General features: G+C 40.6%; 1 protein-coding gene across 4 annotated transcripts in view; it reads left to right on the top strand.

Annotated features, from left to right (window-relative positions):
* Positions 1-3,818: 3,818 nt before the first annotated feature.
* Positions 3,819-23,132, top strand: part of LOC115012653 (vesicle-fusing ATPase) — a 49,138-nt gene continuing 29,824 nt past the window's right edge. For 2 of the 4 annotated variants that reach the window (XM_029438370.1, XM_029438373.1), the window contains exons 1-2: positions 3,884-3,964; positions 22,401-22,418. In XM_029438370.1, coding sequence (XP_029294230.1) covers positions 3,953-3,964; positions 22,401-22,418 — 30 coding nt within the window. In that variant the 5' untranslated portion in view covers positions 3,884-3,952. Of the gene's footprint in view, positions 3,965-22,400; positions 22,419-23,132 lie in introns of all 4 variants that reach the window. The other 2 variants (XM_029438371.1, XM_029438372.1) reach the window with 2 other exon arrangements.

The following is a 23,132-nucleotide window of genomic DNA, read 5'->3' as shown; positions in this document are numbered from 1 at the left end:
ACTTATTACTGGCTGAGGATTTAGCTAACTATGTACCAAGAGAGCCAATCAACAATGGATATAATTCTAGCTGGGGTGCTGAAATTTCATTACCAAGCACTGCAAGAGCTTTAGGTTGAGTCACAACAGTCTTGATGTAAACATCTTCTGAAATGATTTAGGCAAAGATAGAAACTGTGATTGACTCAAACTCAAAGAATTAAGGCAACCAAGTCTTTTTGAGTTTACTCAACTTTGGGGCGAGCTAGTAGTGTCAATTCAATGTTCAATAGAGAGAAAATGCAACACAAGTCCCTGCCTGGATTCAACAATTTGGATGTAGCAGAACATGGTGGCATCCTAAACCCTAACTCAGGGCTATTCAACTTCATTAGCAAGTGGGCCGAATAGGAAAATCACTCAGGGTTTGTGGGCCACACAATACTTTGTCAATGAATCACTACAAATAACTCTTACTTACAGTAGTGTTAATAGTTACTAATACATGAAATGAACTAGTCACGTGCATCCCCTTGTTTCACTTTATTTGTATCACCTTAATTCATTACAGAAAGCAACCAGTCCATTCAGAACAGTAGGAAAGCTATGGCTACAAGGCTTCACACAAGTGCAAAATGTTGCATCTTGAAAACCAAGGAGACAAGAGTTGTTTCCCAACAGGTCCATGTCCACTAATGTAGAAAGAAAGATGAATATAATAAAACAGTATTCACCACATTACCAGTAAGTAGCCCTGTTTATAATATCCTCAACACTTCCAATCATACATAAGGTGCTTTGAAAACAAGTCCATATCCATAAAATGAAATACTAAATGCAAATAGAACATAGTAAAACAGTAGCATCAGACTCACAATAACATACATATCTTATACATGTTTACAATTTAACAGTAAGTAGGCTTATTTGAATCATAAAGCAGATGTGTCTTTGCATTTACACTAAGAATGCATCACATTAAGTGAGGTGATGTACTCCTATAGAACTAACAAACATATCAGACTTCTGTCATGTTGAGCCTGTTTGAGTTTCAGTTTCAGAGTCAGTGAGAGAAATTACACTTTTGAGGGGTTTTTTTATATTCAGAACTCAGTTTTCACATTGAACAGGTGCTCTTTTATTAAATGATATGTATCTTGTTTATGTGCACGTTTACTGCGTTACTTTGTGCGTTCACATTCTGTCCTGTGCTTCGCGGGGCTCAGTCAGTCAGACACAGCGGAGGAGAGGAGAGGACTAACACAAAGCAGGGCTGCTATCGTGGCTCCCTCTTGTTCCGTGCAAAAGCGACCAAAAGCCACTTGACTCCGTTAAATGATGCTAACGGTCCCGGTACTTTCCTTCTCCGTTCCTCTGAGCCCACGGGACATCTGGCAGAAAACGAGCCGTGACTTGACTTGTAGTGCCTCTTCACGTTGTATTTTTTCATCACGGAAATACATTCGTTGCACGATAAACACACAAGTTTATTACTTGTTGGGCTGGCAAAGTAAATAAATATGTGTCCGTCCATTCACTCTGGAAGTGACGATTTTCAGAATCAACTCTAGGTTTCTTTGGCTTGGAGAGACATATTTAAGCGTGTTGTTAGCTTGCCGAGCTAAAGTAAGGGACTCTCTGTGGCCCGCCAACCCAGTGTGCAGCGTGAGCTTGACTGAGCCGATGGCAGGTCGGACAGAGTGCGTTTTGTTCCGGACGTCGCTGCAGAGTGGGATGGAAACACCTGCGTTTTCTCTGCATTTGGTGTGAATCAGGCTTTAGTTTTATGTATGCTATATATGCCAGCCCGATTTGCAGGCAACCTCTTGCGGGCCAGAAAAAAGTTCAGAAGGGCCATATCCGACCTGCGGGCCGCTAATTGAATAGGCCTGCCCTAACCCATGGGGGATTCCCATTCTCAATCCTCATTGTCACTGACTGAATGAGTAGCTTTTAGCAGTTGAGCTCCCCCCACTGGTGACTGAACAAAGTGCAAAGTCAGTGATTTCAAAACTTAAGTTAAGCAGGTTTGACAAGCAGGGGTCAGGGATATGACCTAAACATGTATATCACAGTATTTATTTAAAAACATTTGCGGTGATGATATTATATCAAATAATTATAATTATTAAATATTAAAAATAATTAAGGGGATATAAACTGAAAACATGATTCTACTTCTTTTTACTGTACGGCAATGCAAGGGAACACATCGTAAGAAAGAAAAAACTATTTAAATGTATCTGTATAATTTAAATTCTACATTAGTGAATCAAACAAAAATGTTTCCGTCAACACATATTTTTTTCTTAACTGATATGAAAGTCTCAAAGTAAAAACATTTAATAAATTGAGCCAAAATGTATTTACATAAATATATAAATATCATTGTTAATAATTGTCTGACATTTGTATTTTGATCATAATACAAATCATTATTATGTAAAACATTTGAACCCAAATACAATGCATTCTGGGTAGTATGTAAATAAGATAACAATGTTTCTGAACAACATGATATGATGAGTTCTGATAAAGATCAACACACACATCGTATAAGTTTGGAAACTAAAGAACACAAGTTGACAGAAGTTAACAAACAGTTTTAGTGAACTGAATCTTTCTTTAAATCCTTATTTATTCCAAAGAATATACGTATGTTTAGAGTGTATTAATGTGTATGTGAATGCATTTATTAGGTAGGATATAAGGCAAAATGAGGTAGAAAATTGATTTGGTAAACCTTCTCTAAAAATTATGGACGTGAGTAAATCTAATTTAAATGTGAAAAACCAATTGTATGTTAGTTTGTTGCTGTCCAGAAACAAAATTAAGTAAATACAACAACATTTTAATTTGACCTATAGTAAACATAACTTAAGACTTAAATATATTTTCTCAATTTTTTTTATTCAAAGGAACGGTTATTTCTGTGTATACATTTTCTGTCTTTGGCGCCCACACTTAGTCATTTGTATATTATACATACAGTATTCTAATGTTTATAAAACTTGCTATCATAACTTGCTAGCTGTCTTATATATACGCTGGTTATACATGTATTACAGTTATGGTAAAGAGTATCTGCTAACTGTCCTATTTGCCTGCTTTATAGCTAACTAACATCACTGTACAGTAGTTGTGGATATAATGAAGATGTAGCTTAGCTTTGCTTATCTTAGCTCAGAGATGTCGACTCCTATAATAGTATTTGCTACACTGACATTGTGACAAGATTCACACTGATAAATATAAAGGCAGAAACACAGAACAGCATAATGGACATTTTCTCTTTACTGTGTAGCTGTCCATGGTGCTGACTTTGGTCAAGGTCAGCCTGGTGGGTGGTGCTGAAATCTAATTGATCTTACTGTGTTTATCTGTCTATTGATAGTTTGCTGTCATGATGTTTGTAACTCTTTCATTGCCGTATATTCCATTTGGGTGCGTATTCTCATTTTCACCGCAGCAGGATTTTATTCCTGGTGTGTGACAGTTTGGAGCCCCTGGAGAGACAGTCCGTTCAGCGGGGGCCCTGTCCAGGGTGCTGAAGCAGATAACTACCAAAATAAAAGACGACGTTTTATACATTCATACAGCGAATAGCAGGTAAAGATAAGTGGTATTAGATATTTCACAAATTGCAAGTAGGTTCAGTGCCAATGTGCATCATCAACTGCCGACACTTTAGGCTTCTCAGTGAGCCACATGATTCCCTCTGTTCTCCCACTTTTGTCAATCTGCCACGTAAGTGTTTTTGCACGGCAGAGGATCACGGAGAGAAGCGAAGACGAGTGAATCCTCCTCAACCGCACGCGAGCTAATCGGAGCCCTTCCGCTTACATCAGCCAATCAGAGCGAGGGGCGCTGCAGCTTATAAACCCATCTGCTGTCGAGCCTTTCAGTTCACTGTCCCGGCTGTTCTATCAATCATTGACCCGAGCTGCATCCCTGATCTACCGCAACCGTGAAGATGGCTGCCCGGGTAAGATACAGATATATGCTTTATTTATTCTTATAACAATATGTGTTTTTTCCCTGGAAATAAGGAGAAACGTGGCGTAAAATGTCGAACGAGTGTTCTCTCCCTTTAAATTGCATATTTAGCGCCTGAATGTCACCGCCACAGCAAATGCTGTTTATTTCACATGATGTTGCAGCACTATAGCCCTGACATGTGCTCGGAGGAATTATATCGCCCAGAATTGCATATTAGCTCCAGCGTCGACCCCCTTTTACGCAGATAACCGCCGCCTTCTCTGGGAGTATCGCTGATTAATCCTGGGCTCTGCTCTGCTTGCCCTTGAACCGCCGCGGCTGCGTATAAAGAAAGACGGCCAGTGAAACGCTATTACGAGCTAGGCATCTAAAATGACGTGTTGGACGTTTTGTGTGAGTGCTCACAACAGCGCGGCACATCGTGTACAACCAGCCCGTATCAAGCATGTCAGCATGTACTTGATGATATTGATCAAAACAGCGACGTTCAACGTTGCTGCTTGAGCCTCCAGTCTGCAGTGTGGTTGCTCTGATAAGCGCTGTTTGCAGCGTTGAGCAGTAGAGCGCAGTTGGCTGGTGGATGTGAGCATATTTATTTCAATGGTTGTGCAGAGCCTGTCGACATAAAGGGAGGATGGTGTGTCCACCTGCCCTGTTGCCTGTCACTCATCACAGGCCCTACTGTACAAGGCACAACAGTGCTTTCATTTGCCAGGCAGGGTAGAGCTGTGTCTTCAAAGAAGCTTCCTGGTTAAAAACTGACAAGGGTAGGGAAAGCCAACAATTGCATTTGCTGCATCATAACATTTAGGTTTCCGATGGAAGCAGGTTTTTACTACATTTAGTAATCACAGATCACAGATGGAGATATGTTGCTATTTCAGAGTAGTGTTCCTTCCCAACATGTTTACCATATAAAACAACATTTGAACTTCAAAGGTTGCATTCAGACCAACTACTCTAGACTAATAGCTCCCAACCGTTTTGCCTTGCCACTCCTTAAAGGAATAGTTTGGCATTTTAGAAAATACACTTTCTTTGTGGCAGAGAGTTAGATGACAAGATTGATATCACTCTCATGTCTGTACGTTGAATATGCAGCTACAGCCAGCAGCAAATTAGCCTAGCATAAAGACTGGAAACAAGCGGGGCGTCTCAACTCGTCAAATCCTGCTTCAAACTGTGTCACATGCATATCGACCTCTAATGCCCGTACTAATTATGGGAGTAAAGGAGAAAGTTATGTGACAAAGTGTAAAGAGCGATAAAATTCACGTAAGGTACCCTGCACGTTGAAAAATGAAGCTGAAAGGGGTACCCAACGTCGTAAAGTGAAGCCAAGGGGTCCTAACCAAGCGTCGAGTTGGGAGTGAGAACGAATTGACACAAGGGAAACAGCTAGCCTTGCTCGGTTCAACGGAAACGAAACCAGCACCTCTCAAGCTCACTAACTAACACATTATATCTTGTTTTTTAATCCATACAAAAAACACAGTGTAAAAACAGGTAATCGCCGTTTAACATAGGGTTAGGTGCTGAAGTATTTCTTGTCTGTAAGCAGTAACTTTCTGCAGTCTCCGATGGTTGCCTGGCAACTGTGTAGAGGCAAGAAAAAGTCTGGCACTCGCTTATAAAATGGCGAATTGTCGCTTTAACACTTCTGTTTCCAGTCTTTGTGCTAAACTAACAAGCTCTTGGTTGTAGCTCTACGCCAGGAAGTGAATAAATTGAGCCAAAATGTTGACCGATTCCTTTCAGATTAAGCAGCCAACACTCATGGGCTCAAGAGTTGTGAGCAGTTCACAGGGATTTTCAGATTCTTACATTTGAGGCGTGAGGTAGTAAAGATCCGTCCCCCAGGCTGGGACCCTATGTTCTAGACAGTATCATGTTATTCATTAAATGGTGTGATTTAACTTTAAATCCAGGGCTGGTCATCTGGGTCTATCTCTCAGTCTGTCTAGCATTTATTATTTGAGAGGTAAAAATCTGTGGTAAGAAACCAAACTTTTGGTGACATCATAATGCAGAGTCATGCAGAGTCATGCAGTCATCCAAGGTGCCAACAGCATTACACAGCAAGTTTGCTTGTATGCTAGATGTGAAGAACAGCAGAAGTGACACTCAGGGGTTAAGAGCCTTGAAATGTGTTGTCTCAATGGAAATGTGACTTCAGAGGAAACCCTTACTCCGTCAGTAAAACGTTTTACTGCTAGCTCTTATAGTCTTTTTTCCCTGTAATAGTTATGTTGAAAAAACAAGCACAAATATGAAGCTGGAGGGAGGCGCTGACCTGCCAGTGCATTTCTACTGCAGTGCCCAGACAAGCTACAGCAGCAGGATTTTGTTTAAACAGTCTGACCACTGGCTGATTTGTGGAAGAGGCTCGACACCCGAGAGAGCTCGGTCAATACTGCTGCGAATATCGAATGTTGACGAATGAAATTTCAATTTCTACATGGGGAATGGATTAGTGCATTACTTCTTTAAGTAATTAGTTTAAAAATAAAAAACACCTTAATGATGCCACTTAAGAGTAAGATTGTGACCGATTATTTTTAGGAGTACAAACTGTACAGTTTGTACAGAGAAGAATAAATGAATCTCTGTAATCTGAGCTCTTTGCAAGTTCTGCTTTCAAATCAATATAATAGTGGATTTTAGGGACAGGGAGAGAAAATATCCACCGATAAGACCTCATCTTCAATATTAAATAACAACTAAAGAGCAATATCATTAATCACATTCGAATGACTTTGATTAGCAGAAATGTTTCTGAGGAATTGATTGTTTGCAAAGCCCCTTGGTTACTGTTGCTATGCCTGTCACTGGTAGATTTGATCAGATGTAGCTAGCTAGCTAATTAAGCTAACTTTAGCTCCATGAGTTAACTGGAAACTGTCTCCAGCTGACTCGTTTTTAAATGAAAATCTTGTAAATATAGATATATATTTATAATATTATACATATAGAATAATGAAATAGAAGTTTAAAGCAAAGAAATGTGCTCACATATGTAAAACAAAAACTTAAATTGCTAACTTTGTTTAACTGTTATTAATTGGCTTGAAATCGTTTACTGGACGACATCATTTCATAAAGAGATACGATATTACGAAATACGAAATCACGAAAATCATCAATATACGATAATATTGAATATTACAAACATAAACAACATCACAATCCGTCTCTTTTGTTTGGTAGTGCTAAATTATGTATTTGTATTACATATTTTGTATTACATTAATTACCGTTTTTTTCACATCTTTCCTTAAAATAGAACAGTGGGCATTATGAATGCACAGTGAACATGTTGTACAAATAAATACAAAAACCTACTGTGCTCTCCTTCACCACACTTGTCATCCAGTGTGTGCGTGTGCGTGTGCGTGTGCGTGTGCGTGTGTGTGTGTGTGTGTACATAGAAAGAGGAGATGCAATGGTACAGTCCACCTCTTGGTCATCAGCATGAGTCAAAAGTGTCCACTGGCGTGTTGTTCTACTCTCCTGGCTACACACACACACACACACACACACACACACACACACACACACACACACACACACACACACACACACACACACACTTCCCTCTCGTGCCCAGCATACCATATACTGTTGCTGGGCATACTGCAGCCTGTCTGTCAGAGGAAGTTAGGACAAAACAAACAGTTCCACAGACTGACACCATGAAGGGCATAACGTCCGTTTCAAAAGATGGGATATGGGAAATTAAAGATTTAGGGGTTTATAAGATATTACTTGAGGGTTGACAAATGTCTATCATCCCAGTGTTTGGAGACAAACTGTTTTGTAAATCAGCTCTCACAGTTCTCACTTCCAAAGCAGCCTTTCCACAGTGTGCATGTTTGTCAAACGTGTTCATGAATGTGTCTTGGCTTTCGTAATTATACTGCCAAGAAAGCTTTCAGTAATGAAAGAAGAAGATTTGGGTCTGCGTGTTGACAAGCAGCTCTGGCACTGACTTCCTTTATCTGATCCTATAGTGTGCTCATTTTGCTGTAGAAGGGGAACGCAAAAAGAGGATTCATCACTAATGCCAAAGTACTACACGCTATGGTTTGCCTGATGCTGATCCCAGGCTGGGCTGTTTCCAGCTGTCACCGACTGTCCGCCAGTTTACAATCCGCTGAATGCTTGTCATTGTGCTTCTGATCAAAAATAGTGTTCACAACTAACTGATTTTGCTTATGGTGACACATTATACTAGTTGTTTTGGTTTCTCCACTAAAAAGCACATCCATTTGACCTTTGTGGGGCTAAACTAGTAACTACCTCTGCCAAGGAGGTGATGTTTTTGGTTGTGTTTGTCTGTTTGTCATCAGGTTTATGAAAAAGCTACTGGCCCGAAAACATGGTCGAAGGGTGTAGCATTAAATTATTAAAACATTTTCGATAACATTGCAAGATAGGGAATGGCCTCAGTGGAGGTCTGCGCTCTCTGAGGATTGTTCTAGTTCTATTATTATTTTGTAGATTAAATGATAAATCAATTGTGTGCTTGACATGCCCCGTCCCACTTAGTTACTTTCTATCAATCTTTCTGCTCTTACAGATCTTGCACATCTGCAGTTTACAATGATAGTGGTGGCAGATTCAGCACTCAAAGTTCTTAGTCATTTTTTGAAACAATGGTCCTTGATTTCAGACAGAAGCAATCAAATAATCAGTTTTGAGTCGGTGACTGATGATTTTCTGTAGCTGAACTGTACCAGAAGATTGTATAAGATGTAGCTAGCTAATTTAGCTAATGTTAGCTCCATGAGTTGTTTGAGTTGCTGTCTCTGGTTGACTTTAAGGAGGCTCATTTTAAAACAAGAATTTTGTCAAATGTTTTAATGAATATAATGCTAACAGTAGATAAAGAGTTTGGTCTGGGGTTGGTGGAGTGTAAACCCCAAATTCAATAAGTAGTAGTACAGAGCTGCTAACGTTAGCTTACATTGTGATAGCACCCAGGAATGGCTTCCACAGTGGGACATTTCTATTCTTCTATTCTTAAGCGGCTTTTTTTCCAATGTAAAATCTAATTCCACAAAATAGTAGAAAGAAAAGTGCTTTATTACCTCCGCCATGGAGGTAATGTTTTCGGTTTCGTAGTTGAAGGGTATAGCAGAGGCCGGGGCAGATACACCAATCATTTTTCACTTTCGTTAACATTGGCGGAAGTCTGCGCTCTCAAAGTGCCCTTCTAATTGTAACATACAGCACCATTTAGAATAAGAAGCATGTGGGTGATCCATCCTAAACTTGTGAAGTTTGTGAGATGTTAATTACTTATTGATCTACTATCTTAAATGGTAAACTGACCTGAGGATTCACAAGGATTTCCTGTCTTTGCCTTGTCCCCTTAAGTAAACAAAAGTGAACAACAGAGAGTCAGTTTAAGGTCAGGGAGCGTTAGTAAGACGCGTGGACAGACTCTGGTTGTGGTTGAGATGGAACTGATGATCTTCTTCCCACCGGGCAGTCTCACCAGCCATCTGGCCTTCATAAAGCCGCTGAATTTGAGATCTTCAACTCAGGACTGAAGCATGTAAACATTACAAATGTTCAAGAATACCATGGTTAAACCCATACTTACTCAAAACCTACCATACTGCCATATTTATGCTGTTGTAACCAACGTGGGGTAACCAACGTAGTTTGTTATGGTAATTTCTCTCCTCTGCGGTAAACAGCTTAGATGGAATTAGACCTTAAGTGTAGTGTGGACACTAACCGGGTTACTCTGTCCATAGGAAAATAACCAGTTAAACACTACTGTATTGACTCTGTATGATTCGTGTTGTGGATGCGAAACAGCAGAATGCTTCAGAAGTGTAGATACAATTTAATTTGAGGGAATATTGAGCCATAAATTGAAGCATCAAACTCAAGGCCCTGTCACACATATCCATATTACATTACATTACATTGCAGTTCATTTAGCTGACGCTTTGATTTGCAAACAATCATGAGGATACAACTCCGAACAGCAAGAATCTTGTAAGTACAATAGCTTCAAACAGGTACAATCGTTTAAGTGAACACTGTCTTCAAATAAACCAGTTTGAAGTGCAACATAAGTGCAACATACAGACTATTAGCTATAAATAAGCCAAACCAATATAAGTGCAACATACAAAGAACAGTTAATTTGTTTCTTCATTCTGCAGTCGAAACAGGTGAGTTTTCAGTCTGCGACGGAAGGTGTGAAGACTGTCTGCTGTCCTGACATCAATGGGGAGGTCGTTCCACCATTTTGGAGCCAGGATAGCAAACAGGCGGGTTTTGTTTGAGGGAAATCTGGGTCCCACTCGTAGTGAGGGAGTGGCGAGCCGATTGGTCGACGCAGCGCGAAGTGAACTAGCTGGGGTGTATGGTTTGACCATGGACTGGATGTAGGAAGGGGCTGATCCATTCACAGCACGGTAGGCCAGCACCAGAGTCTTGAAGCAGATTCGGGCCGGTGTGGGAGAACTTGGGTAGATTGAAGACCAGTCGGGCTGCTGCATTCTGGATGAGCTGTAGAGGTCGAATGGCACATGCAGGCAGTCCAGCAAGGAGGGAGTTGTAGTAGTCAAGGCGTGAGATGACAAGAGCCTGAACAAGAACCTGCGTCGCCTTCTGAGTCAGTAGGGGACGTATCCTCCTGATGTTGTACAGAGTGCATCTGCAGGAGCGGGTTGTTGCAGCGATGTTGGGACCGAAGAACAATTGGTTGTCCAGTGTCACACCCAGATTCCTTGCGGTCAGAGTCGGGGAAACAGCTGAGGTGCCGATGTTAATGGTAAGGTCTTGGATGGGAGAGCCCTTACTTGGAAGGAAAAGGAGCTCGGTTTTGTCAAGGTTGAGTTTCAAGTGATGCGCGGCCATCCACCGAGAGATATCAGCCAGACAAGCCGAGATCCGTGCCTCCACCTGGGTTTCAGATCTGGGAAAAGACAGAATCAGTTGAGTGTCATCTGCGTAGCTGTGGTAGGAGAAACCATGAGAGTGAATGACAGAGCCAATTGAGTTGGTGTACAGTGAAAAGAGGAGAGGCCCCAGGACAGAGCCCTGAGGTACCCCGGTGGTGAGTTGACAGGGGTCCGACAGAGCCCCTCTCCAAGTTACCCTGTAGGTGTGATCCTTTAGGTAGGATGCGAGCAGGGAGAGAGCAGAGCCTGAGACTCCCAGTTCTTGGAGGGTGTGGAGAAGGATCTGGTGGTTCACTGTGTCAAACACAGCAGAAAGGTCCAGAAGGATGACAACAGAGGAGAGGGAGGCTGCTCTAGCAGCGTGGAGTTCCTCAGTGACAGCGAGGAGGGCAGTCTCAGTTGAGCGGCCCTTTTGTTGGAAGAAAGTGCTTTTCGCTTCTGAAATTGAAAAAGAGGAGAGAAGAGTTTGAAAGGTAAGTTTTCAGCCATTTTCTTTCAGCTCCCCTAGTCATCCAACCAGGGAGCTGGAGGGGTCTGGCGAACCTGCTGCAGAGTTAGAGGATAGAGGGAGTCCAGAGAGGAAGACAAAGTAGAGAGGAGAGTGTCTGTGGCAGAGTTGGCAAGCATGAGTGAGAAGGAGTTGGGAGAAGGAAGGGCCGAGAGGACAGCTGAGAATGTATGACAGAAACGTATGCCGGCGCATAGAAAATATCGGCAATAGGTTGATATAAATTAAGGGTAAGTCAGAGTCCAAATACGTTCAACATTTCAACAGCGGTGTTGTAGCTGACGTATACATAACGAATACATAACAAATTATTATACGTATGTCAAACATTGCTAGCTTATCACTTATTTAAAACGTATCAGAGCCTCTGGCCAACGGAGCTGGAAAAGTGCCATCTGGTTCACGTCATGTCATGCTGATGCTGGAGAACGGCTAAAATGCTGAACGCTAGCTGTACTGTAGAAATACATTTAATAAATTACTCCGTCGTCAGGCATAATCTTAACATAGTAGTAATAGGTTATCCACTCGTTATCAATAAATTGGCTGTAGGATTCATCGTCAGCCGACGTAGCCTATATCTAACGTTCCTCTAACGTAGTCACGTAGGTATTCACGTACTGTATTTACGTAGGTAAGTATTCACCTACGTATTCCGTATTCACATATGTCTAACGTAACGTAACGTCTACATATCTTATGAAGCACACGTCGGGTACGTCCAGTAATTTTGAACATGCTCAAAACATCAGCGTTCAACAAAGCACAACCAGCGTAACACAGTGAGCTCTTAACGAATACTACTTATACCTTACCTTATATCAACGTACACCAGCGTAACACAGTGAGCTCTTAATGAATACTACTTATACCTTACCTTATATCAACGTACACCAGCGTAACACAGTGAGCTCTTAATGAATACTACTTATACCTTACCTTATATCAACGTACACCAGCGTAACACAGTGAGCTCTTAATGAATACTACTTATACCTTACCTTATATCAACGTAAACCAGCATGTTGCCGATATTTTGTATACCGCATATTTTTGTATATCTTATGCATTCGTTGGACATTCGTCTGATACATTTTGTAGTAGTAAGTGATACAATATCAATAGGTTAGACATGCGTATCTGTATATGTTCACTTTTCCGATCCGATGAAAAGTTGGACGTATTTGAATCGTTTCTGTCATACGGATATGTGTGACAGGGCCTTAACATCACCTTCTGACAGATGGTTTCAGGTATAAATTGAAAATCTCTTCATCGCTGTCAACATTTATTTAGCCTTGTTTTGCTTCAGCCTGATCGATCTGATTGTGTCAGAATCAATAGACAGAGCCGGGGTGCTTTTGGTGCTAGTCAAGAGAACGGAGAAAGAAAAAGAAGCAGACGCCTACTTGTGTGCTGGAACAAGTGAGGGGGCTATAAAGATGGCAGCTCTGCCGTCGCCTGTCTCTTCCTTTCTCTTCCTTTCTCCTCAGTAATGAATTGAGCATCTTATAATCTCACTGTAGTTCAGCCATCTTTTGCTGAGCAGCTATTCGTCAAGAGACTGTTATTTGTTTCTCTGCTCCCGCTACTGTTTTAGCACCCACACCCACTTTGAGAGGTAGCAGACTGCAACGTCGAGGTCTGAGGGCGTTAGACTGCCTCTGTCGCATTCTGCATTGACAGACCCATCCCTCCTTCCAAACAGTGTAAAGCTGTTACAATCCTGATCAATCTATTGACCATACACAATCCTATTCTAGACAAAGTACAAGTACAAAAGCAGCAGCACCAACATTTGAAAAATAAATGAATACGATTATTTCCTCTGTTTCTAATACAAATCAAGAATCAGTCCCTCCATAAAATAGAAATTTTGCAATTCCAAGAATTAACCTTTTTTTCTTTTACTAATCTCTGACTTGATTTGTACACAAAGCATGCATGCACATTTTGCCATTCATCATAGATTTTCTCATAAAATGAATCTGATCCAATCCCGCTTTATTTGCCAAAGTCAATATCAACACTCAATTTCAACAGACCCCCTCGAAACTCTTTTGAAAATGCACGGCAACACAATTTAACTACACCAAATGCAGTTCTCAAATATAACACTTAAAGGTTTCTTTAAAGTTTCTTTAAATATTTATCAGTTATTCCTTTAAATCCACATGAACAACTCTTCAATTGACATACATTAGATCCACTACAGCACTTATTTAAAAATGTATATTCCTTCTTCCAAAACAGTGGTGAAGAACACCAGGATGAAATGGTGGGAGTTGAGTTTTCATTTAAACAAAAGTATGAGTGTTGTGTTAACTGCACGCTAAATTAATCAGAGGCAGGCCAAATTGCTTATAATGAATGCTACATTTAAAAGGCTTTTTTTTAAATGGAGTCCGGTGGCGTGTTCACTCGACATAAAACGCATCAGGGCTACACTAACGTTATGTCACTTCCAGCAAACTTCACGGAGAGCAATGATCAGCATCACCGATGTGTTTTAACTGAATATTCTCTCAGTGACGAAAAACAAAAACACAGAATCCGTCAGCACGTTAGCCGTGTCGTTCACATCCGAGCCTTTTTTGTAACCGTTAGGCTACAGACACCACTTTCTTTACATCACCTGTTAAACAGACTTGAGCAGTTTAGATGACAGACACATTACAGACCTGTGAACCGACCACAGACACTAGTTGTTCATAGACTCTCGCCAGTGCTTCAGTTCATGGCGCTGCGCCACCTACGGAATGAATATAGGGAAAACACTGGAATGGATATTTGCCGTTATTTTTGGTATTAAAAATATATTTGTACAGGGATAAAACACTGAAATTTCTATTTTTATTGTCCAGTTAGATATCAATTAATAAAGTGCATTGTATCCATTATTATCCATCTGTGGTCCTCCATACCTCGCTGTCTGACAAGCTAACGTTGATAAAATCCAAAATTATTTTGCTCGCTGGTTGTGAGCCTTATTATCAATAAGGTCATGACACGGCTATACATGCCAGCAAACACTGAACATGTGTAACAGTAGCAAGTGTGTGTAGATATGTAGCTAAAAATATATTCTATACATTCTGTGTGTTTGTGCGTATCCTGTACCTGCTTGTTTAGTATGCGAGTGTGTGTGTGCTCATGTCTGTGTGTTAGACAGAGAGTAATGGTTAATCCCGGCTGTCTCGACACAGGGCCTTCCTCTGTGAGCTCTGAGCTAGAGCTATATTTAGAGAGCTGCTCAGCTGTGGGGCAGCCAACACAACACACCAGCCCACTCATTATACACACTGCGCCAGTCTGTGTGCCCACTGAAGTCAGGAACAACCATCAGAGTGGGTGTTGCCGTGTTTTCTCTGTCACTCAGATTTTGTACATCTATTGTCAGGGGATACAGCCTTAATATGTCCAGATCACTAATTAATAAGTTGCATCTCATTTGTTTAATCCATACAAACATAAAAGTGTAAAAACTATAACTTGCAGATTTCCTGATAACGGCCATTTAATGGCATGATATCATCCGAAACAGGTGTGATCACAGGGGAAAAAGTGAAGTAAATCATAAATTGAATAGACCTAGAATAGATAGTGGCAGTGTTTGCCTACGTTTTCAGAAATTGCGAAGGCTGGTAAGTTCTTATATTAAGTCGTATAGAGCTTTTCTTTGTAATTTTATAAGATAAAAATGTTGATATTCCAAAGGCCTCATCTTTTTCCTCTGTCATTATGACTTTGTATTTACACATTACGGTACCTGTTCATTAGCTTGCTAAATGTGTGGGGCAGTGGTTAGTGGTGTTCCTGAAATAAACAGCATTGCTCTCGGTGTACCTCCTCATAAATAAATAAAGGTTGAAATAAAAAATTAAACTTTGTTAGCCTTGATGCCTGGATGCAAACAGTATCGTTAATAATCTGTCCTAGCAGCGCTTTTCTCCCGACTTGAAACACCACTTGAATACCAAGCATTACAAGCCGGCAGGTACAGTACCTGTTTGGATTGCATTTGGATTCTATGATTCAAAGTTGTGGGAAAAGATACACGTTCTGCAGGCACTGTTGCTTCTTGCAGTAAAAGCCTTTGAGATGGGCACAAGCAGCAGGTGTGGTTTTGTATGTTCTCTTCACAGACAACTTGCAACAGGAAGTAAAAATACAAGATTAAAAAGCACAGTGGTTGAATAATTATGTATCACCCAATATAGCTCCAAAGCTAAAAATTCCTGCAGCAGATACTATAATATGTGTATAATTAATGGTCCATATAATAAAAATAACGATGCCCACTTCTATGCTACAAAGCATTTTTGCTACATTACAATTTTGCTTTACAAGTCTTTTCATGTGACCTTTCTTTATGCGTTGCAATACTTATAATTGCAAGAAAAATAATGGATTATGTTTTTATCAAAATTAACTGATAAAGAGCCCCTGAAAAAATGTAATCCGGCAGAGAAGCGGCATCACTGCCTTTGAAAAATGGCCGTGGCAAAGCGGGCCCTGAAACCTTCTTGATTTAATACTCTTCTCAACAGATGGCTGCCGAGGAATTACTTAGTGTGATTTATTTAAATAGAAAGTGAGTTGGCTCTTATACGCAGCTTATTAATTTCATAATGTGTAGATATTGAATTTGTGTCTGTGTCAAGCAGGAACTAATCAAGGGCTTCAAAGTTGATTTTGGGTGTTTCATAACATTTACTGTAATTTGGCTTTTTATGATAAATCCAACATGCACTGATGAATATCATATAAAGAGTTTCAGGCTTTTAAATCCATTAATGCTTAATGTGTATTGTTTATACATGTTACATGTTACATACATTCCAAAGCGCAACTCAAAGTTGAGATCGCACTGATTCAATCAACAGCTGGGCTTGGCTCATATTTCATTCAGTCGGATAAAAAAGTCAGACTTTAATGGTCTGAAATTGAATTGCAGAGAAGCAAATGCAACAAATCTGTTTGACATTGAGTTTTCTGTTGTTCTGTGACAAGATCACAAAGCAAAACTGAGCCTAGAGGTTGAGAGGCTTTAGCTTAAGTAGTTCAACATGTATTCCTGTAATGTTAAGTGATCAAATTCCTCCATCTTTCCATCTTGTATAAGAACACACGCAACAGATTGTTTAGCAAAATTCCAATAATAGATTTTCTAACTGCCTGATCTGACCATCTAATGCAGTCTAATACAACGTCAATGAAATAAATCCTGCCATCATGAAGGTTATAATGTAATGTTTGAGAGAGGAGTTGATTCAACTGATCAATACGGAGGATGTTGTGCATATTTACTCTGCTGTCATTATAAATGAGTTGGACATAATATTAGAAACAGCTCTCAATGATTTGAAACAACACCTCTTTGTTAACAAATTATAATTTATTATAACCTTCAGTTTTAGCTAGGTGTACCTAATAAAAGCGAAACGGATTGGATAGCATATTATAAACTCGAGTTTCTGGCTGTCTGCTGGGGCCGGAGATGAGTTTGATGAGAGCCGTGAGATTGAACCAAACAACAATGTTGCGAGCCGTAAAATCAAAACACTGAGCTGAAAGACACAAAAAAGCTCATTAGAGCTAAGGGACACTGCAAAGAGCAGATCTCTACAAGCTATCCTTTTCACATTACACTCAGTCATGAGACCCACGTTTATATAAAAGTATTGATATGTGCAGCTTTATCTCAGTGAAAGGCCAGAAATGAGGAATGAGTCCTAAAACCTGATAATGAGTAAGCATGTTTGCACTTCCTGTTCCTTCATCTCAAAGTCAATGGATTTTTTGTCAATGGATTGAATAAAATCAACCTTATTTCAGGTTTGATGCCTGAAATAAGTTCTGTGGTTAACACAAGCTTAAGAGATTTACCCTTATTAAAAATGCGGTTGTTAACAAGTAGTTAAATAAGACTACTACATGTCAATACGCCGACGTTGAAGTCATGCAACCGTGGTGTAGTTTATTTAAAGTCTAACGTTAGATTTTACCTTTGGCAATTGCATTAATGCTTCAAGAATCCTAAAAGTGGTGTTTATTTGTAAAGATTATCTTGCTGAACAAAATGTGTAAATATCATATCACAGAGCTAAGTGTCTGCAATAGTCCAATGGAGAAATCCCATTAGCTTTTTGTTGAGCAAACCAGGTCTATGCTAAATTGGCCTACAAAAATATGTCATCCCCGCACCACTCTATCAAAAGGTTGTGTCAGGGAAGAAATCTTAAAAGAAGTGTATCACGGTTCCAGACAGGGGAAGACCCAAATGCAGTAAACAGACGAAGATTGTAACAAAAAGCGAGCCTTTAATAAAACAAAGCTGAATCCAAAATAAAAAGTAACAAATAAAACTGAAAACACAAACCAACCAGGGGTAGACGCGGGGTAGACGCGGCCTCGGATTCAAATCTGACCCGTGGTCATTTGCTGCACGTCTTTCCCCTTCTCTCTATCCAATCTTGAACTGTACTAACATTTAAGGCATGAAAAGCCCACATTTTTTCCCAGCACTCTGTTCTCAATAATACATGCACACAATCATCAATCTTTATTTTTAAATAGAACATGATATTCAGTCTTAGATGTGTGCGTCAAAGAATTTTCAAGGCGAAGATACTTGAAACTCCACTGCAGCCTTGCACTTAAACGCCAGTAAAGGTCACTGTACCTGAAGCTTCGAGTAATGAACCCATCTTTTAAACAATTGGCTGAAGTGGTTCAGTGCTTCACAGAAGCTTCATTTGCCCATCACTCGACACACGGTAGACACGGGCTAGACACGGGCTAGACACGGGCTAGACACGGGCTAGACACGGGCTAGACACGGGCTAGACACGGGCTAGACACGGGCTAGACACGGGCTAGACACGGGCTAGACACGGGCTAGACACGACGGAGCACAGCAGGTAACAACCACATAACATGAATGATGATCCGACAAGCCACACAGGGACGGACAGGGATATATACACACAGATACCAAACGAGGGAACAAGACACAGCTGGGGGAGAAAGACAAAGACACAAGGGCAGGGTGAATGGACACAGGAGGAACACATTAACAATCAGAAAGGGAGGGAAAACACACATACAGGAAGTACAACTAGACATGACACAAGGGGAGTGAACTTTACAAAATAAAACAGGAAACAGAGTATAACCAGATCGTGACAAAGTGTGATGTAACCACCACCTCCCATTCCATGTTAAGAGATTTATTTTTACCTTCAAAATAAGATATTGATGAGAGATGTGACTCATGGGAACAGGTATATTTAGAGCACTGCTGACATGGAGTATAAATATTAACTGACAACATCTTTAGGAGTCATATTGTTGTCCAGCTCAACAGGGGATAACAGAAACAATGCTATCCGCTGTGTGTCTATCTTCAAACCTAGCCTCTGATGCAGCTGAGCTTCGGTACCCATCGATTGCCAGTGCAGACATCTGACTGAATACACCCCCCGAGGCACAGCAGGATGAATAATTGAATGGCTTGGAATATTTAGAGAGAGCGAGGGGAGATGCAGCGAACATTTGGTTATCCGACCACTCCCTGCTATTGCAGTTTCACACACACCACAAAACACTGGAATAATTGATTGAACAAATATCATACCACAGTTCTGTCACAGGCTCATGGAGGGAGACAGAATGATTACCGTAATTTTCGGACTATAAGACGCACCTGAATATAAGCCGCAGAAGCTAAATTGACTGATGTGTACATATATAAGCCGCACTGGACTATAAGACGCAGGTTTTTTAATATTTAATTACCATATGTAAGGGTTCGTGCACAGAGGGGATTCATTAATCTTCTTAATATTCTTCCTGCGTACTAAAACCACCAAAGTCCTCATCTTCAGTGTCGGAAACGAACAGGCTCAGGGTGGCTTCGTCAGCCACTCTCCTCTCTCTTTCGATGTCGCTCTCAAAACCAACAAATTCCTCTTCGTCACTGTCGGAATCGAACAGCCTCTGAAAGGCTTCAGCTGTGGCGGCGTCCTCCTCTTCATCACGCAGCATTCCAGCCTTGCGGAACCCGTTGGTGATCGTGGATGTTTTAACACTCCTCCACGCTGTCAGGATCCACTCGCAAACTTGAGCGAAAGTTGCTTTTCGCATGCGACCAGTTTTGGTGAATGATTTTTCGCCACTATTCATCCACGCCTCCCACTGAACGCGTAATGAGGGTGTCTCACAAACTGTCTCGCTCTCGTAATGTCCGTCTGTCTCTCGTACCACTCGCGGTTCCACTTTTACTTTTGCGCGCTCTTTTCCGGCATCCGGTGGACTGTAACCTGTAAAATCCATAGATTTAGGAATTCCCCTAGTGGCCGTTAGCTGTAAAAATCCATAGATTAGCCGCACCGTTATATAAGCCGCAGGGTCGAAAAATGGGGAAAAAGTTGCGGCTTATAGTCCGGAAATTACGGTAGTAATAACTGAGAGATGGAGGCGACCAAAATTATTTCACAGAAAGCACTGGGACAGATTATTTTCCGAGACGATGTTCTGGGAGAAGGAAACTGGAGACATCAAAAAGATTCCAGAAAAAAAGTAGCTTTTCTAAGTACACATTACTTTGACTTGGTACATAGAGAGAGATTGCTACTCAAACGCACATTTGAAAGAAATAAAAGAAACATTCCAGCATTCCAGATAATAAAGAGTATTCAATAATGTTGAAGCCTTTTATTATCTCTACTGCCGAGCTGCAGTCATAGAGTAAATATTTTAATACTGGAAGAAAGGAAGGAACGAGTGAAGATGGAGCTAAGAAAATAAATTGGATGGAGATGGATCCAGCATGGGTGGAAAGAAATTATTTTAATGTCACAAGTTCCTGGAAATATTTCAGTAAATGATTCAAAATCTACATTTCTAAAGAATCGTGATCTGTTATCTCTCTGTGCAAAATGTTCTGCTGGCTGTTCAATATTTTAGGGAATATGCTTATTTGCGAGTAGATAATAAGAGTTAGATGAGCATATCACTCTCATGTCTGTACGGTGAATGTGTAGCTGAAGCCGGCCGTCGGTTCACTTAGCTTAGCAAAACAACTGTGAACCGGGGGTAACAGCTAGCTCTAGACAGCTAAGACAACTCTGTTCAAAGGTAACAAAATCCAGTGCATACATTTTTTTTTTTCGTTTTTATTGTTTGGGGGGGATTGACTGTTTCTTGTGTTTGGCCAGAGCAAGTTGCCAGGCAACCAGCAACCTGACAATTAGTGAGCTTTAGAGGTGCTGGCAAGCAGATTTGTTTCCCTTTGGACAGAGGCAGGCATGCTGTTTCCTGTCTTCATGCTAAGCTACCCAGTTGCTTCCTCTCACTAAATCTTTTGCATCGGTATCAATCTTCTCAACTCCCTGCGAATAAGAGTGTTTCCCAAAATAGCAAACTATTCCTTTAACACTAAACTAAACTAAACTACACAAACCACTTGTACGCTTTTAGAGTAGCGTGAACTAGTAATGTTAGTGTTAGCTCAGTCAAGAGGCAAGTGACAACGCTGGCCCTGACAGTTCAGAGTCAGGTGAACCTTTCAATGCTGAAGAGGAGTCAGAGTCAGCAGGTGAGCCACGTCTAGCAAAAATGAAAAGACGTTACCAGGCTAGCTACATCACTATGGGATTTACCGTCGAAAGAGGAACAACAAAGGCTAAGTGGCTCTTTCATTGTTACATTGTAGGTATCTGCAGTGGGAAGTGGTACTTGGGAAATAAGGTACATAGTGGTACGTGGTCTGAAAGGTTTGAACATATTAGTGATACAATGCTTACATAACCTATTCTATTAAAATATATAAGCTGTGTGATTTCATTTCAAACCAATTACTACCAAGTATTTACAATACACAGATGCAAAGAGTTACTATATACTAAAATAATAATGTGGTTTCCATAATTTTCTGCTCCTACAAGGTTACTTTCCTTTAAGTCTCTGTTGCTCGTGAGTTTAGAGAGCTGTCAGAGGTAGCTTAGAGCTTCCCTGAGGCAAAGGTAGACACATGGCTGCTCCCAAATGAAGCAGGAAGTAAAACAGGGAATTAATCCAACAAGTGATGTTAATATGACTACTTGTTAAAAAATATATTCTATTGTATTCTTACACTGTACCACTACCTGTGATGTCTTGTCTGTTGAGCATGCCGGCTAATGCTGACTGATCCAGTCCTAACAGTCCTAACAGTCTAATAATACGACGGTAACAGAACACAAAGCAATAACAGGACTAGCACTGCTGTGAATCACTGCCCTTCCCACACCATGAAGGAATTCATTCACAAATGATGGATTTTCAAATGTAATTATCCACAATTGACTGATTTATTGATTGAATAAAATGTGGAAGCAAATTCTCATAAGGGTATCTCATAGTAAAGGTTCCCATTCCCATTATGGTCACACTGATTACATTTCCCCTCTCATCCATTAACAATTAACATTCAACCATAAGAGAAGAAAATCAGCTGATTTCCTTCTCTTCTTCGTCTCTTACCACAATAAGACACTTGGCACTTTGTCTCTAATGTGGGGAAGAGATACAGACATGATAAACATAACACTGTATGTTTGGCATGGCACTCTGCATATGGCTCACGTCATCAGACCATAACCAGATTTGGGGTGTAATATGTAACTATGTATGTAATGTATACATTTTTAGAAAAGACAGAAACAAAAATGTGTTTTCTGGTAAAACAAAAATGGTCGTGAACCCAATCCAATCAAATCCCAACTCTGGTCTGCATGCACTTGACACCATCCCAGGTGATCTCATTTTGTGAGTGTGAGTGCGGTTTGCATGGATACATTTATACATGTGAATGAAACTTGAATGCACCTGTCTTCAGCCACCACAGCTTCACACCTCAGCCCCAGCTTGCTGATCTAAGTCCCCCTTGTTCAAATACTGTCTTCTGTCCTTCCTCTCTGCTTGCCTACGCTGGCGCCCACAAGGTCGTAATATTTTTCAAGGTATGTATGGATACTGTTAAATTTTCAAAACGAGCTGCCATCTTCCTCGTCATGTGGAATATATTTGCGTGCTAACTGTTTAGGCGGGTCTGCGTCGCTGCTTTCAGCCCTCTGCTGCAGGCTGGATAGGTTGCTAGCACTTCAGGAGACAGCAAATCCTACACTTAACAACAACCCTAGAATGTCTTGCACCATTGCAACCCAGTGAGTTGCAATGTCAAGCTGGTGCCATGCACTGAGTGAATGGAAATGGTAACTCATTAGCATCCATTAATAAACTCTTCACAGCAACTCGCACAGAACGCTTAGTCTCTGAACCCAGAACAAAATGGATTTGTTCCATTAGGAGTTCGTCATTATGATGGTGGCAGTCTGAATACAGATTAAACCCAGTGAGGTAGATTGGTGTTATTGCACATTAACCATGTTTTGCTAACATCAAGGATCTCAGATGTAAGATGAAGGTTTATATTCCAGAGATTTGGTAATAATTTCATGGAAACAAACAAAGCGGTTGAAAAAAAACATTATTTCAACCCTTAGCCTTACTGCCTGTTTGCTTATAAACTGTCAGTAAAAGTTTGCACCTTCAGAAAATGAAGGTTGTTGTCAGCGTAGTCACAACAGTTACAAGTTATAGGTTTTCATGTTCAAAAACAGAATTACTACTTGCCTACCAGTCAAGTTGCAGTTTACATCCATGTTTGTCCAAAA

This window comes from Cottoperca gobio, chromosome 8 (assembly GCF_900634415.1).
Source record: "Cottoperca gobio chromosome 8, fCotGob3.1, whole genome shotgun sequence".
NCBI lineage: Eukaryota > Metazoa > Chordata > Actinopteri > Perciformes > Bovichtidae > Cottoperca > Cottoperca gobio.
Note: the sequence above shows the minus strand (reverse complement) of the source record. Positions and strands in the feature narration are given on the sequence as shown.